General features: G+C 41.1%; 2 protein-coding genes and 1 long non-coding RNA gene across 5 annotated transcripts; 1 reads left to right on the forward strand and 2 right to left on the reverse strand.

Annotated features, from left to right (window-relative positions):
- Window positions 1-1,343: 1,343 nt before the first annotated feature.
- LOC119730437 (nuclear speckle splicing regulatory protein 1-like) lies at window positions 1,344-13,922 on the reverse strand. 2 transcript variants are annotated; one of them, XM_038203327.1, is made up of 7 exons: window positions 13,848-13,922; window positions 11,689-11,773; window positions 9,699-9,767; window positions 9,002-9,130; window positions 4,661-4,868; window positions 2,804-2,948; window positions 1,344-2,226 (listed from the first exon to the last, which is right to left on the reverse strand). In XM_038203327.1, the coding sequence occupies exons 1-7, from the start codon at window positions 13,868-13,870 to the stop codon at window positions 1,632-1,634; spliced, it is 1,254 nt and encodes a 417-aa protein (XP_038059255.1). In that variant the 5' UTR covers window positions 13,871-13,922; the 3' UTR covers window positions 1,344-1,631. The 2 variants fall into 2 exon arrangements, with proteins under 2 accessions (XP_038059255.1, XP_038059254.1); XM_038203326.1 differs by lacking the exons at window positions 1,344-2,226; window positions 2,804-2,948; window positions 4,661-4,868 and adding an exon at window positions 5,674-7,508.
- Window positions 13,660-15,665, forward strand: LOC119730438. 2 transcript variants are annotated; one of them, XR_005271372.1, is made up of 3 exons: window positions 13,660-13,920; window positions 14,198-14,365; window positions 14,817-15,665. It is a non-coding gene; the product is annotated as an uncharacterized LOC119730438 (long non-coding RNA). The 2 variants fall into 2 exon arrangements; XR_005271373.1 differs by having other exon boundaries at window positions 13,660-13,907.
- Window positions 15,666-17,741: 2,076 nt separating this feature from the next.
- Window positions 17,742-18,131, reverse strand: LOC119730782 (histone H4). The gene has a single exon (XM_038203810.1). It carries the CDS (start codon window positions 18,101-18,103, stop codon window positions 17,792-17,794), a length of 312 nt encoding a protein of 103 aa, XP_038059738.1. The 5' UTR covers window positions 18,104-18,131; the 3' UTR covers window positions 17,742-17,791.
- Between the last annotated feature and the right edge of the window lie 33 nt (window positions 18,132-18,164).

The raw sequence follows: 18,164 nt of genomic DNA on the forward strand, positions 1-18,164 counted from the left end.
GAAATCTTATAACCAATCTTATAAAAAATAATGCAGAACAGTAACCTTGAGTGGCCAGATAATTCTTATGTTTGCTTATGTGGGACATGACCCCAAGGTCACACAATCTCTGCACATCTTGGAAGGCATCTTTTGTTATTTTAAATCAGTAACAATGAATGCGCAAAAGGTTTACTCTAGCGTATCCCAGCAAAACAAAGGTACTGCCCTCTAAGATGGCTGCTACGCATAAGGTCTATACGAGTCTCGCAGACATTATGGACAAATCTGGGCACGCATTCACTTCTATCACGATGGCCCCCTTCAATGGCGAAAGCATTGTGCTAGCCATTGTTCAGATAATCATCAGGGCCAGTTCCTGTGTACAGCAGTGTGTGCAATGGTTTCTCCTTTGATGGAGCCCTGTACAGTGATCACGGGCCCGGATTCATCTATAAGGGCTTACACATTTTGCAGTCAGCTCCAGAAGTCACTTGTCAGTTCATACATGTAAAGTTACAAATATGAGTGGCTCAGAGTGGAATGGGAGGCATATTATCGCAAGGTAAAATCTGGACTTTTTTATTTCACGAGGCGAAGCCAAATGAAATCGAAAAGTCCAGATTTTACCGAGCGATAATATTCCTCCCATTTCACAATTTAAAGCCACTCAATATTTGTTCTATGTACCTGACTAGATCCTTGTCATTAGATTTACAGTTAAAACGAATGTCCATTTCAATACAAAATTGGTGAGAAATGTATTTTTCTCTTCCAAACCACCCCTTCACGAAATGTTTGAACGCAACTCTGTAGCTGCTGGCTCTTGGGAACAATACGCACAACGCTTAACGCGCACATCAGCATGCATTTGCACACAAATACCGCGCCATGGAACAAGGATGATCCAAACTGTTGAACAGTAAATCCCATTCACATTGGGCAAATGGGACTTTTTGAGCCCCGGCGTGAATGGGAGCAATAATACTGACAAGGATCTGTATGTCAGTTATGTACTACCTAGGATCCACACTGTTCCCTACTTTAGTTCCTTGACAACTCCCATAAGGTTTGTACACAAAAACAAACAAGGATTCGGGATAAGGTCCTTGGAGTTATACCGAAGTGTGCCGCGTATTCTGTTTCACGCGCGTAGCTTATGTGTGTAAAGACTTCAGCACGCGAACTAGCACATGAACCAGAACAAAGACAGCCGACATCAGACTTAGGTACCCTATTGTTATCCCAGGTAACCCTTTGTACCAAGTCCTCAAGCGTGAAGGATAACCTGTACAAAATGTCTTGATGAATATAATCTTCGCCACAGCATTATGGTTGATATGTAGAGCCAGGAACACAACACACTGCCTTCAAATGGGGGAATATTTTATTGCATAAAAGCACAGCACTGTCATAACAGGAAAGCAAAAACCACCAAAACATTTTTCCAGATGATCAAACGAATCTAAAGCTCATGTAACTAGCCACATTTATTACAATGTGCAGCTATTTGTTAATTCAAAGCCAGTATTATTTCTAGTAAACACGATTCTTGCTTGGTTTCTACTTGGCTTTACTTCTGTGCATTTTTCATTCCGGGCTTGATCAAACATTGAAGGCTATTTTCCTTTAACAGAATCGTAACTCACAATTCAATCATCCTCAATGGTAATGTGAGCCTTGGAGTTCCCCTTGCCTGCCTTCCTGGCCAAGTACCGATCTCTGGCAGTCATAACACTCTCACCGACATTCCTCTTAGCAAACTTACTCCCCACAACCTCAGTCTCTTCCTTATCATCCAGTGACTTTTTTTCCACTGGTTTATCGTCCGTTTTCCGTGCCTTATTCTCCGACCCACTGTCATCTGAATTCCGCACATCCTGTTTCTCCGACTTCCGTGAAGCGGAGTGTCTTTCCTCGCTACTCTGATGCTTCATGTCACCGTTGTCTTCATCTCTTGGCCTGCGACTTTTCTCTCCATCTCGCCCTTCGTCATGATGTCTGTGTCTGTCTGAATGGCTATCTCTGTGGCGGTGTCTGTCACTATCACTGCGTTTGTCACTAGCTTTGTCGCTATGCCTATCACTGTCCTTGCTGCTACTCTTATGATGGTGCTTGTCACCGCTTCGGTGACGTTCTTCGCTGTGCCTTTCTGATCTTTCTTTACTCTCACGGTGTCTATCTCTCCCTTCGTCCTCATCATTATCATCATCAGAATGAGTCTGGTGCCTTGGCTTGTCAGTGTCCCTGCAATAAAAAGGTAAACGTCATGGAAGTTAAGTACCGTATCTCAGAATAAACTGTAGTGAAATTATTCCCTGTAAGGGGCTAGACGTAACCAGTGATGGCTGGGGTAAGAGTTTACTTTTCCAAAGGCCCCGAGTATATCGCACAGCATTAATTCTTGGCTAAAGAGGTTATAAAACTGAGGAGTTAGTACCCAGAAGCATATGCAAGGTATGGGCTCTGTGCGCGAACGAAAGAGGGCGCCCTTTTAGCAACGACGTCCCATGGGTGGGGCATTTAGCTGGTTGACGGGCACCGTTCCTTGTGTGTGACGCACGTACACCAGGGGATTTGTACTATGTACACGCAGTGGTACATGTACATGGTACGGCCGCGCGTCGCGGCAAAATTGCAGTCAGGCAAGATGGCGTCGTTCGGTCACCCCCAACTGCGGTTTCTTTGCCGGTGAGGGGGTACTTGTGAACGGAGCGGATACTAAGTTGGTAGCAATTTTCTGATGTAACACTCTGAACAGTTTTCTGATGCAACACTGTGAACCAAAATGGAATAGCATGGTACGACGTTCCTCAAAACTCACCTTTTTTCAGTTTTGATCTCGGTTTTATCCTTGGGCTTGCTGGCATTCTCTGATTTAGTTTGTTCCGTCTCCTCGCCAGTCGTCTGAGCCAAGATGTGTCGGTAGAAACCACTCATGTCTTTCTGCTTGGTCACATCATTGGCAGCTGGGGATGAATGAACAAAGGTTGGCATTGGACTGTTATGTGCAGTAGTTGGAGTGTACAAGCATTACAATCACTGTGTGGACTTCCGAACAAAAGAGGTCCACATAAACCTGGTAGCAGCACTTGTGTGGACTTGCCCACGTCCACACAGTGTATGCCCCTCTCTGGAAAGCAGGTTTAGAGGCAATTTGGGGTTAGGTTGGCAAAATGAAGAGAAACAAATTATAGAAACAAATGGAATCATAGAAACAAATTTGGGTTGAAAGAGTTTTCACAATGGGAGTAAAATGATTTTTTTTCACAGGTTTTTCTTAACGGAATGTCCATGTAGGCAAATCTATCACAAGTCAAATCACAAGTTATTCACAAGAAAAAGTCGATATAACAAACTAGCCACAGGTTACAACAAGGGAAGAAGATGAACAGTGAAAAATGCATTTGTCCCATTTGAATATTTTATCACTTAACTGGAGAGTAAAAGAGTTGTGCTCGACTTGTGAGGACTTGACTATTTTTCTGACCATTTACAGTACTCAAAAGCAGAAGGCTTTGAGAACTCCCTTTGTAAACCCCCAAAATCTCATCCAATAATTATGCTGAGCTTGACACATGAATCCGAGAACTCTGTTGCTCCGTACAATACAACATCCTGGAACTGCTAAGCAGAATATTGTGCTCAACAAAAAAAAGAAACTGCTTGAAAGTAGTCAAAGGCATTGAACATAAATGCATTGCATTTTGGTTGAGACCTATTTTTCGGTATAGCAAAATTTTGTGCCTGGCAAATTTGTGTGCTTTGCAGGTCCATGAGAATTGATCCTTTACCCTTGGAAGGTGGGGAGTGTGGCCTAGTGGTTAGGGTTCATGACTCGTGATCAGACAGTCAGGGGTGCAAATCCAGCTTCTGGCCATATGTTGTGTCCTTGGGCAAGCCACTTCACCCCCACTTGCCTCTCTCCACCCAGGAGTGTAAATGGGTACCGGCATTAGCTGGGGCGTAACATGCGATGGACTAGCATCCCGTCCAGGGGGAATAGAAATATTCTGTGTCATTTCATGCTACTGAAACCGGAGATAAACGCCAGCCTGATGGGCCACATTGGCTCGTGACAGACTTCACTTACTTACTTACTACCCTTCAGCAATTAGTTCAATTAAATGGTTAGAGAGTTTTGACATCAATCCCAAAAAAGAAAACCCTCTCAAAAACTATTGCAATGCGCCGTGAAAATGGGTATATAATCTGCAGTATGCATAATAATGGTCAGTTTTGAAAAGCGCCCCCATTGGAATCCTGGTGGATTGTTGTCACAACATTTTTTGTTCAGCAATTAGTTCAATTAATGGTTAGAGAGTTCTGAGATCAATCCCATAAAAGAAAACCCTCTCAAAAACTATTACAATGCGCCGTGAAAATGGGTATATAATTTGCAGTATGCATAATAACGGTCAGTTTTGCAGAGCGCCCCCATTTACCCTCCCCCCCCCCACCCTTTTTTTGATTTTACGGAGGCCGAGTTTCCAGATGTGCGGTTGCCCAAAGCTGGATATGCTACTGCTACTCTTGGAAGAGGCAGATGAGAACAAGCAAAAAATAAAAATAAATAAAAAACACTCAAATATACAAAACAAATTAAATGCACCACTCCCCAAAAAAAACAGAACACAGAAAAAAAGAAGAAGAAAAAACATAAAGCACGCTCTAGTGATACCTTCCATCTCAGCTTCCCGTCGTTCTCTCTCCTCCTCCTCAGCAAGCTCCTGCATCTTCTTCTTGTAAGCCGACGTGACGAAGGCCTCCTTGTCGGCAAACTCCAAGCCCTCTGCCTCCCTCTCATGCTGTACCTTCCGCTCCTGTCGCCGCTCGTGCTCCCGCTTCCTCTGGGCGGCGGCCTTGAGGAGGTTATCCATGTACTTCGGCTGTTTGGGGACAAATCAACGTTTTTGACAAAATATGGGTTGATGATGAATCGATCAATGAAGCCTTGGCCAGTGATGTTTTGGTCAAGTCCCAGTCGAAATTCCATGCACTAGCGTAAATACTTGCGTCGGCCTGCACATCTGAACACACACCCAAACGTGTGTTCATCACAGTCGATCGTGGACGTCCTATTGTCCCTCTTTTGTTTGTACTTTTTAGGAAGACTCCCATAGGTTTTGTACACGACCCCAATCGTGAACGTATGCTGGGAATCGTGGACGATATTGTTCTCTTTTGTTCTCTGGTATTTTTTGTCCACGGTTTGAAAAGATGAACACGTACAGATCGACATAGGGGCGGCCAAATGGATTTGTCTATTCATTGGTTTAGACAGTAAAAAGGCATGACAGTTCTAGATAAACTTTTTTTCAGGGGGGGGAAAATTGTTTTTGGAAGTAAACACTCATAGTCATTTCTTTTGAAAATAAGGCATTTGGAAAAATTGATAAAGTAGCAAGAAACTCTTTGAAAAGCTAATATTAACACAAAATAATAAATGACTTTTGTGGCTCAAGTTCTTAAACATCTCACGGGGGTAGCGGACACACAGATAGGGTCATAAACACTAAAATGACTGAATGTTGTGCAAATATTACAATCATGCATCCACCATGGTATGTATTTTACTGCCGCACAAGTCGAGTTGTTTTAATATTTAGTGCAACAAGATAAAGAGACAATCTGACAGTAAAAAAAACCGACAACGAACTTACAATGGCTAAAGAATGCAGACATTTTTTTAATGATCAAAGTTCAGCTCCTTAATACATTTACATTCAAGATTTTTACAGAACTTTCACTGTTGCAACAAAAAACAAAAATGTTGTGCTGAAATCGGCTCAATAGGCTAAACAGACTGATAAATAAAAAAATACTTGGAGTCCAATGCTTATAAAAGGCTTCTACATGTATATGAGAATTCTATCTCCTTGACACAACACCCTTTACAGTTGGTGCACTGAGTCCGTCAACATGCATTATGTAATATCCACGTGTGATGTGGTACGTCAAAATCAAGCACTTTTGGTCAAGAAGTCACTTTTGAGTTATAGCAATATAAGTAAAATATAGACGTTGTTATTTCAAACGCCACTTTGTTTTTTGAAATTGGATATCCCAAAGCAAAGTTATTAAAGTTTGAATTTGGATTGTCTAAAATGCCACGTTAATTTTGCGTCATTTCAAAACGAAATTTAAACAAAATGTCATTTTGTGAAATTACACGCGTCTCTAAAAGTGTTTTGAAAGTACTTTGTCAATGAAATTTCAGTTTGAAACTTTTACAGAACGTTTTAAACATAAGTGGCGACACAAAGTTAAAAAAAAAATCACCCCAATGTCATTTGCAGCTGTTTGTCCATTCGTACCTCTACCCAATTCTGCCTGGTTTTGACATACCACGTCACATTTGTCATTCTTAAAGACTAAACAAGCCAATATGCTTCTGGTTTGGTTCAGGTGTCAAAGGTCAAGACTCAAAAGGCCAAGTCTCGAAGGTTCTGTTCAACTCAAGGAAATACAACATTAGGCAGGGTACTGCTGTGCCTATCACCAACACCATCCTCATCATCATCATCATCATAGTCATCTTCTAAATCCTCTTCATCGCTTAATAAATTCTCCTCGGCCTCTTGGTCTGGTTCTTCCCCGATGTTGTACACCGTGAAGAAACCACGCCTGAGCAGCTGGAGCTCTCGTCCGATACCGGAGAGCACGCTAAGAAGCTGCTCCTCAAACTTAGAGGTTTTGTCCTGGCAGGAGCACGTTCTCTTTCGACTCGAGCAAGTGGGGTTGTCTGTGTCATCTTCCTGTCGCTTCCGTTTTCTCCCTGACGTGAACCTGGGGATAGTTCTTGGTCTGCCCCGCTTCCTCACCAACCCTGGGTACATGGACGGACGAACTGACTGTGGGAACTTCCTCTTTTTTCTTGTCGCCTTGAAGGGATTGGTGTCAATGTCTGCCATGGTTGATGAGGTGGCCGGATGCGAAACACTACTTTTGGAAACGGCACGGGCATTTTGTGGCGTTGGATGCTCCCCAAGGAAGTCTTCTGTGTGAAATCGGACTGGATAAGGTGCATCGGCGTTGGAGCCGGATGGTGTCTCTTCCAAAGGTGGATGCAGAGAAAACCCAGCGTCATCTGTAACCATCTCAAGTTGAATGTCCGATTTGCTGTCCTCCGTATAAGGTATGGCGGCAACATCGGTGGCACCTTGAGGGGACTGGGCAGGCCTGTTCCTCTTCTCCTTGAGCATGCCGTACATCCGGGCAAACTCCTGGAAGAGACAGAAGAGTTTCTGGGAGCCTCTCAACCGGGCCGGCGCGGGGAAACCCTGGGCATCACTCTCCTCCATCTGCCACACCATGTCCCGGTACTCCCTTCCCAAATTCTTCATGAGGTTCTCCACTTTCATGCCCGATTGCCCGAGCATCTCGCCCATTTCGGCGTAGAAGGTGCCCACCCTCGAGCTGGATTTGGCCTTGACGTACTTGTCGTGGGAGATCAGCAGGATCTTCAGGAGGATTTCGATTTTGTCGAGCTTCCAGGAGGCCCTGTTTGTTCCCGTTGGTAACTTGTCCTAGGAGAGCAACCACAAGATATGAAATCAAAATGTCTGAATCCTCCTGGGTTTTTCACAGTTTCTTTAAACTAGCTCCTCAGTGCTTTGTCTGGCACTTCTCTTCTGATGTGGCATTCTGGTTTGAGTAGATCCTCCTATACATCCGGAAATGTTCGCACACTGCTCTACAAGAGTGCATGCGGGCCTAATAGTCTATACCAATCGGGCAAAAGTTGAAGAATTTGTTGAACTGTACTGTCAGGGGGAGTGTGTACAGAAAGAAGAAGATAAGCCTCATACTGGAATGTATATCTTATTTTTGGTTTCACGCTGAGATCTTGAACAAGGATGTCTACGGATCATGCTGGTGACAGCTGGATACTGTGGACAGGCATTCATTCTACATGGATGTCTCCACTTTACAACACATTGAATTTCAAGAGAGGCACTGACATCTTAGTTTCTTATCAGTCACATATGATGCATTTGACTGTTTTCTGCACTTTACAAGCTTTGCAAGATGAAATAAAATCACGACTGTAGCTGCAAAACCTTGCTACAAGCATATCAAGTAAATTGCTGTCACACTGTGATAGGGACACCGTTTGACGGACTTGGTGTTAACCTTCAAGGCAGAAATCAAGCACTACAGAAATAACAGCCGCAGGGCTCTACCTCAATCCTTAAAAAAATTGCCCAAAACCCTGTTTTATAGGATATGGAAAGAGTTAGTGTAAAGAGAAATGGGCACTCCGTTCCTGTGAACACAGGTTCATCCCCTTTTTAGTGAAACAGGCTTTCTCTAATGGACAGAGTGGTAATGACTTGAGTCAATGACTCGATTTTGGCGACTCGACTTGAGTCCCAATGGGTAACTGACTTGACTCGTTTGTTGCAATTTGGTTTCAACATTGTCAGCGTATAAATTATTCCAGACCCGAAGCCTACGTTAACTACATAGATCTTTCGTAGATCTTTCGTAGATCCTTTCGTAGATCCTTCTTTCTTCAGTAATTTATTACAAGGTGTTCAAATATCAGTGACTCGAATTGACTCGAGCATAAACTTGACCCAACTCGACCATACACTGTGACTCGAGTCCAGTCGACTTTTTTGAACTAATGACTCGAGTCACTTCCTTAAAATGACTCGACTCGGCTCGAGTCACAAAATTCAGTGATTGTTACAACTCTGCTAAATGGATGGGGACGAGAGAAAAGAAAATGGTTAAAAGTCAGCGTTGTTATCGAGGTACTTGTGATGCGTCGCAAGCACATCCCAAACCCAGTCACAAGTAAATCACAAGCCAAATCACAAGTCCAGTCACAAGTAACAGGGGGATGGACAGTAACAAAGGAATGCCTTTGTCTCAGTTCGTTTGGATAGCTTGCGACTTGGCTTAGGACTGGACGACTTGCGATGACTTGCGATGATATGTGATCTATCACAAATAACACAACGAATACACAGACAAAGTCTGTGAGACTTGCAAAGCTTTTTTAGTCACAAACCTTGGAGTCCTTGGTTGCTTTCATGGCCCTGGCCTTCTCTTGTTTCTTCTGCTCCATAGAGTCATAGATACTGTCATACTCATAGACCGTTGGGTCCTCTTCTAAAGCCCGCTGGATCTCAAGTTGTGTCTATGTAAAGAGTTTTGTTTTTAAATAAGTATAGTATTACTTTTCTGGAAAAATACTAATTAATTTTTCGCTGTAGAATAATGTCAATTTAGTGACAAAGGAGTAGTTTCATAGATGAACCAGGATCTTCTGAGCAGACTCATGTTGTCTTAGGCACCATGAACATTCAAACGTCTCAAGGAGGAAAGCAAAGTACTCTATTTCGTCTGAAGTAGGGTCAGGGAACCAGGCTAGAACAGCACTTTGTCTCTGTTGTTTTTTGTGCATTTATGAACACAACACTTTAAACAGGTCAGTGTAACAATATCTGCTATAAAATACTAACTCCAAATCCAACCATTTCTGAAAATTACAGCAAAAGCAAATGTTGTACATTACCTTCAATGTTAGCAAGTTTGGAAACATTTTTCAAATTAATGACTGAAACACAGCCAAAAGCAGGAAACAGGAGTTGCCTCTTTTGAGCACCCTTATTTTATTGGGGCCAATGTTGGGCAACGAGTTTTATTTGTTGATTGATGTAAAAGTATTTTTTACAATGAAACAAAACTACATGGGCAAAGCTGACCTGTTTTTTGACTTTCTGCTTCTGTGCTTCATACTGCAGTGACTGATTGACGGCCGAGTGTGCTGATTCCTGCAAATAATTAAAAACAATTATTCCGAATCTCACATTGGACATTTTTTAAAAAGTGCTGAATCCTGCGTGAACACATTAACTTTAACCTCCCAGGCCTTTTTGCTAGGATGCATCCTCAAGCCTTCAAAATCCTCCAACTGCCTTCATGTAAACATTTGGATAAAGCCTCAATCCTCAAAAATCCTCCGTTATTTCTTGAATCAGTATACTCCCCAGGGAGCTGAGATGGTATTTGGAATGTTTCATTGGCCTAATGAGCAGGGTAAAATTGATGTAGCACCTTGAGTATTACTATAAATACTGGTGGATGCATGCGCTTTTTAAATACACATTATTGTTTTTATTATTACAGATTCCTTATGACAAAATTTAGGGATATAAATTGAAAAAAGACATGTAACATACAGGTATCTACGTTGAACTAAGACCAAATAAAAAAAAAACATGTTTAGCATCCCTGCCCGCTTCCTCTTTGGAGGCCGCTTCCTTTGTTTCTTTTTTTTTAAATTGAAAAAAAAAGGAAAAAAATGATAAATTAAACAGTGACATCATTTTGCATCTTCGTCTGTTGCATCTAGCCCATATAAAGCTGGTATGTCATTTCCCGAGTCCAAGTGGCGGCCATTTAAAAAAAAAGCTGGCGGCAATCTTGAAAAAAAAAACCGGCCGGTTGTTTTCGAGAATGGGTCAGGCGGCCATTTTGGAAGAAAAAAAAAAAAAAAAGGGGGCCTCCGACCTCCTTCCTTTTTTTTCAAAAAGGCAAGACGCTAAACATGTTTTTTTTATTATTTGGCCTAACCCTGAAATGTGAAATGTTGTGCATCCTCCAAGTTTTTGAAATTTTTTTTGAGGCTAGAAAATTTGGTGAGCCGACGGTGGGCCAATATCACTTTGAATGCCATAGCATATGGTTTAATTCCATCTAATAAGCACTTTCACAGCAATATGCATCATCTTGTTCACGGGGCAAAAAGAACACGCATTGCTGAGCACGCACGTCAATCTGAAACTTTTGCGCTTCAAAGTCATCATGCGTTCATTCCAATAACATTACGTACTCGCGTCTAGCAACGCATGTCCTTTTTTCCCCTGTGCACAAGATGGCACATATTACCGTGAAAGTGATCATTGAGGCAATTACTAGACGCAATTATGTACTCAATGTGTTACAGACCTTCACAGCCAATCTCCACCCCCCCCCCTTCCTCGGAAAAAGTTCCGGCTTTTAGAAACTTTCAGAAACATGTAGCCTTGCTGTTTCCTTATTCTTAAAGGTATAGTCCATCATTTGTAATTTGTGCATGTTGTTCGTTTGAAGCAACAATAGTGCCCAAATTCTAAAGAAGGGTGCTGAACAGCTAACCTGATGAAGTTTCAGCTCAGCTTCAGCTGTATATTTCGAGAAAAACAACATTCTAGGATCTCGATTTCAAATCAAAAGATGCTGAATCATGTTTTGAATTGGGCCTGAATTCAGCGCCCGAGACACGTTCTCACTGAGCCGATTGCAGCTACGCGATGTCGCGCACTGATCCGACGAATTATAGCAACCGTGCGCGCGTGTGCATTGTGCCAACGCTTGCGCGCACTTCGCCTATTGAAAAAAAAACAGAAATTTCCAACGGTGCTTCTTAAGACGCACCGCTGGAAAGGCCTTCTTTCGTTGATTTCTTCAAAATGACAGTTTGCCAGAAAGAAGAATTTCACAGGGAGTTTAGTCCCCTTCTTTACACCAAGTATGTTTTTCAACAATAAATACGGCATTTATTTTTTGGATAGTTGCAAATGATGGACTCTGGCTTTAAGAAATTTCAAATGGATTTGTCAGTTTGTGTTTGTACCAGCACCGGTGTTGCTATAAAAACAGGGAATCAGGATCTTAAGATTCTGAGAGGGGCAGAATCTTCCATACATGTACCTCTTCATCACTAGAGTCTCCGAAGGCAGCAAGTTTAGGCAGGAGGACTGGTGTCTTCTTGGACTGATGGGTGATCAAACCGTACCTGGATTACCCAAATATCAGGGAACACAATGATGAGACAATGTTGTATATAAAAAAATACATGTAGATTCGCAACATGTTTTGCAATACCATAATGATAGCAGATGAAAATCGCGTTATTGCTGCCGTAACGATAGCCACTACGTATTTTTTTTTTATAGTATAATGTCCAGATGTCCAAAGATGTACGTGTACGACATGAGTGACACTCGAATGCCATCATATCACCTGATCACCGCCATGCACCAGTCTGCCAGTGCATCTATGAAGATACTATGGGATTGTGCAAAATTAAAATAACGCATCCAAAAACCCATACATTTCGGAATTGAGAAACACTTTTTGATTTCGGAAAAAATTCCACACTGGGCCACCACTTTACCTGCCTGGCTACACACATAGTCCAAAGATTGATTATTGCAACAGCAATCGTGCACGGCCTAGCGGTTAAGAGTCTCGTGTATACTATCAAGCAAGAATCTCGATCATTTGTCGATGAAGTAAGTCAGACTGATCAATAAATAGGAATAAAAGAAGGGAGAGGGTGAGAGTAGAGGAGGGAAAGTGGAGGGAATAACCATAAAGGATGCAACTTTTGGCGCTTGAAAATTAATTGAAAAAAGTGGTGGCCCAGTACCGAAATTTTTCCTTAATTTCAAATCAATTTTATATTATTAATGAAATTGATATTTCAAAAAATTGTAAGTTTGTTTTAAAAAATATAGACTAACTCTCTTTGAGTCTCATTGAGCTTTAATGTACGGAAGCTTGAATTGCCTTCCGCGATACCGCGTTACCGCGATAATTTATCGCAGAAATCCGGAATTCAAAGATAAATCCTTCCGCGATACCGCGTTACTGTGATAATTTATCACAGAAATCCAGAAATCAAAGATACCTATTCCGCGATACCGCGATACCGCGATACCGCGTTACTGCGATAATTTATCACAGAAATCCGGAATTCAAAGATAATTCCTTCCACGATACCGCGTTACTGTGATAATTTATCACAGAAATCCAGAAATCAGAGATACCTATTCCGCGATACCGCGATACCGCGATACCGCGTTACTGCGATAATTTATCACAGAAATCCGGAATTCAAAGATAATTCCTTCCACGATACCGCGTTACTGTGATAATTTATCACAGAAATCCAGAAATCAGAGATACCTTTTCCGCGATACCGCGTTACTGTGATAATTTATCACAGAAATCCAGAAATCAGAGATACCTTTTCCGCGATACCGCGTTACTGTGATAATTTATCACGTGACACTGCGCACTCATCGATTGTAGAGAGGAGAGATATATGAATTGAAAGCTTCCGTATACGTGATAAATTATCGCAGTAACGCGGTATCGCGGAAGGAATTATCTTTGAATTCCGGATTTCTGTGATAAATTATCGCAGTAACGCGGTATCAAGGAATATGTATCTCTGATTTTCGGATTTCTGTGATAAATTATCACAGTAACGCGGTATCGCGGAAGGAATTATCTTTGAATTCCGGATTTCTGTGATAAATTATCTTTGAATTCCTGATTTCTGCGATAAATTATCACGGTAACGCGGTATCGCGGAAGGATTTATCTTTGAAATCCGGATTTCTGCGATAAATTATCGCGGTAACGCGGTATCGCGGAAGGCAATTCAAGCTTCCGTATTAATGTGTAGGGAAACAAAACAAAAATATAATAACTAGCAGGGCTTACAATTTATAGAGACTTATTTACAAAAATGATAATAAATAGGCCCATACCCCAGTAAAAATTAAATATGATTCTAAATCACTTAATGACTTAATAAGTGGAAGCTTGAAAGTGCGCCCTCTTCTGATTCAACTGCGTGTTCATTTCCTCCATGTTTCAACGCACCACTAAACCGTACGGTGGTGGCCTACGGTGGTCGAGTGAGGATTTTTTTCTGTCCGAAATACACCTCTTCCGATCAATCCTTCTCCCAAAATTTCGCATGTATGAATAAAGGATATCGGAGAAACCAAATTTTATCAAACGGGGGGTCGTTTTAAATGGACAAATCGTAATAAACAGGACGTCAATTTACTCACTTCTTTCCACTGCTGGACGCCATGTTGTAGTCTGGTACTGGGCAGTACCACGTTGATTTTGTAAGGAAGACGTGTAGGTGCCTGTAGGTGCAGTGCAGAGACTGAAATCCATTAGTTTGAAAAATGCATTTTGATTACCCATTCTAAATGAAATTGTTCATAGTTTCATATTTCTCATAACCTATCAGCGCAGTCATATTTTTTTCTTCAAATGAGTGCTATCTTTCGGATATTCTGAGATTAATTTCTGAACAATATAAAGTCCCACAGGCATGACAGGGCCACAGTTATTTCAAATTCAACCATGGAAAAATTTCAACCCAGTGTGGTGTCCTTTTTTGTCTCTGCAGGTCGACACCACTTTGTCTTGCATCCAACATTTTCATGCCCAATGGAGGTAGGCCCAAGGAACATGAATCAGTGTCCCCGGAGACTGCTCCTCCTGCTTGTAATAACTTTGATCAATGGATGCTGCGGCCATCAGGGTCCCAGTGATGTCATCAAGAATCAAAAATTAGGTACAAAATAAAAAGTATGAGGGCAACATTTCCAACAGACATAAAAACAGTTGTGGATGGTTTCCGTTTGGAATGAAGAAATATGATTTTCTCTCCTGTTCTTTGAAATATGGACAACTATTTCTGAAAAAAAGAATGGGAAAAGCTAGGAGAATGGAGGTTGCCACAAATAAAAGACTTTGCATACCAAAGCATTTTTGTTTGAAGTTGATCTAGTGTTTGAAACAAACAAATACTTTTTTTTGATTGCGTTCATGGTAGGGACTCCTACAGGAACCACATTCTTAAATTTATAAATTGTTTTTAACAAAATGATGCATACATGTATTTCTATACCCCCCTCTCCTCCCGATCCCCCCCAATAACAAAAGTGCCACCAATACATGTACTATTTCCTTGTGAAATGATGTTTTGCATTTCAAGTTATTTTGTTCTTCCTATTTGTCCACAGGTCTGAGTGTTGGGGTGCTGTCAGGCCTCCTTGTTTTCCTGATTGGACTCGCAATATTTGTCTACTGGCCGACGAGGGCAACAACCTCCCGCCATGCACCTGTAATCCAACATCAGATTTCCTTGGCAAGCACGATGGACTAAAAATAAAATGTGGTGACGCATATAGGAGAAGGAATGGCTAGAAGAGATCCATTCCTGCAGAGTTTGCTGTCACCGGCTGGTTATACTTTAATACAGTCGAATCTCGTTAGTACAAACTCTTTTAATACAAAATTCTGGTTATAACAAACATAAGCCTTAGTCCCGACTGCGCATTTATGTGCACAATGAATGGGACTGATGTCCCTCTTAATACAAAATTCTGATATAACACACAATTTGGCTAGGTCCGAACGACTTTGTATTCACTAGACTCGACTGTAATTTAATATGACGACGTGAACAATTGGGGTAGATTTTGACTGGATTGATTGATAAGAATCATCTTTATTTAAAAAATAAAAATTATCAGATTTTCAACAGAGTGGATGGTGCATAAATTATGACTGCTTTTATAGAAACCGGAGACTCACTGCCAGTCTGAGATATTGATTGGACTGATTGAAATGATTTGACCTGATCATGATGGTGGGCCTCCATGAGCTGCTTTAGAGAATTATGGAATTGCTGTAGTGCTGCTGTGGCAGTGGGGTTTGGTTGGTAATAAAATCCCTGGTGTATTTGTTTCCAATTTGGCCGCCACCAAAAAATAGTAGGACAATATTGGAGTTTGCCTCTTTTTGACGTCAAATTTAAAGGGAATATACAACATTTGCAAACATTGAAAAATAAAACTACCAAGTTTTTACGAAATACCTTACTATGTTGGTAAATGACAGTCTCAAGCATCTTGTAAAATTATGGCACCTGGTGTGAAGTCATTTTCAAGAAAATGGTAATTTTGTATACATTTCCAACGGTGGTCGGCCGACCAGCGTTGGAAAAACCTAACTATTTTTCAACTACTGCTCCAAATTTACCATTTGTTTAGTCCAAATTGTGTTTGCTATTGGTCACATGTTCATGAACGGGTGCAGGCCAGCTAGACTGGTTCCCTTGCCTTACAATTTCCCATCATCTATAAATTGATCCATTTTATCTTTTGTGGAGTCAGGGAACCAGACTACTTGAACATTTTAGTTTTTCTTGGTTTTTCCAACCTTTTCGAACACAAAACTTCAAAAATGTCAGTGTAACAATATATTTGATCTATTATACTAACCCCTCAATTAGTTCATTTCTGAAAATTACAGCAAAAGCCAATGATGTACATTCCCTTTAAGATATAATGAAGGAAGCTTTACAAAATTACTTTAATTTACAAACATGACCATAGGCCCCAAACAAATAGTTCTGCTTCCGATAGGGCATGTGGAAATAGGGTAGGCAAGTTGGCATTTTTTTTTGGGGGGGGGGCATTTTTGTTTGTGTCGATCATTTAAAACGTCATGGGTAAAAGGTAGTAATTTATGGTTTGGGTTTTTGTTCTCATTTTTCCCAAAAACAAATTAGGGTAGGGGCTGTCAAAAATGTAGGGTAGGGTAAACCGGAAGCAGAACTATTTTTTTTTTACCTAATAGTAATGGGCCTAGGCCTAGTATGTTTCTTGTTTGTGAAAATATTGAAGATGTATTTTATAAACAAATGTACCAAGTGAATTGTAAGTTTAGTTTTTGATATAAATCGTATCATTAATTTTAATGTGTGTGAATTTGAAATGAACTCAGTTTAATCTCAGCCAAAACTAGCCTAAATATATGCATATTGTGATTAAATACTGTGAATTTTTATTCCTTTCATGATGTTAATGAAGTATCCTTGATGCCTTTTCGATCTGCGGCATTTTTTGAGTTCAGTTTATTGGGACTTTACAAGTTACCTTGTTATGGGTACCTTGTACATAAATTAACAGTAGCGAAAAAGAGGAAACAAAGAAAAAGAAAGACTTGGGACCTAAAATTTTGCTTGTTATAAGCAGGATGTTGACGGTGCTCTTCTTATCAGGGTTCGACTGTATTTAGGTGGACCTAGGCTATACAGTAATGTCAGTATGCCTACAAATAAAGCTTATCCATTAACAGGCATGCAACTGGGAAGTCACAAAAACAGAGGAAATTCAAATTTTTCAAAGACTTTGTACAGTGTTTTTCTATTTTCAATGGCACACTTGGGAAGTACAAAAAGAGGAAATCAGCCGATCCGAGGAAAAGTTGTATGCCTGCATTAACTAGGCCTATGGCTTGGATTCTGATTAACAAGGTGACCAGCACAGCAGATGAAAATTGCAAGATGAAACATGCAGATGTTATACAAATTTCCTTATTATGGCAAAAATGCATTATTTTTTGACAATTATCATGATTACAGTCGAGTCTCGTTATAACAAACTCGTTCGGACCTAGTCCTAGCCAAATTGTTTGTTATATCACTATTACGAGGAACATCAGTCCAATTCATTGTACACATAGGCCCCAAGCCTAAATGCACAGTAGGGACCAAGGCTTTATGTTCGTTATAACCAGAATTTTGTATAGGCCTAGGGCCTAACAGAGTTTGTACTAACGAGTCGACTGTATAATGTTCACGTAGGCCAACATTATGATGTAGGCCTAGGCCTAATCCCATTTTTTTTTTTAAATTTTGATACAGACTACGTGCATTAAACTACCAGAACGTGTAGGCCTAGTCCTACATTTTTTTATGGTAGGCCTGCGTGAACATGCGTCAAAAGGTCAATGAAGCTTGTTCAAATGTTCACATCCAAAAGCATGACATATGTAAAATGCTATGCCTAGGGCCTTTTTTTTTATTTGAAATAACTTAGTAAGGTCCCAATTTTTATTTAAAATTAAACGACAGACATGATTCTAATCTCTTTTTTGAATTTGTGGTGGCTCTGAAAAGAGCCGGTTGTTTTTGGTTGGGTGTGCTGGCTTAACCGCCGAATCCGTACAGGGTACGGCCCTGGCGTTTCAGAGCGTAGACGACATCCATGGCGGTGACGGTCTTTCTCTTGGCGTGCTCGCAGTAGGTAACGGCATCACGGATGACGTTCTCGAGGAAAACCTTGAGGACACCACGGGTCTCCTCGTAGATCAGACCAGAGATACGCTTGACACCACCTCGGCGGGCCAGACGGCGGATAGCGGGCTTGGTGATACCCTGGATGTTGTCACGCAAGACCTTGCGATGACGCTTGGCGCCTCCCTTTCCCAGTCCCTTGCCTCCTTTTCCACGTCCAGACATGATGATAGCTCAGTAATTCGGTTTTGAAATCGAATGATGACAATAAATTGAGGGCACAGCT

The sequence above is a fragment of the Patiria miniata genome, unplaced genomic scaffold (assembly GCF_015706575.1).
Source record: "Patiria miniata isolate m_02_andy unplaced genomic scaffold, ASM1570657v1 HiC_scaffold_22, whole genome shotgun sequence".
Taxonomy (NCBI): Eukaryota; Metazoa; Echinodermata; class Asteroidea; order Valvatida; family Asterinidae; genus Patiria; species Patiria miniata.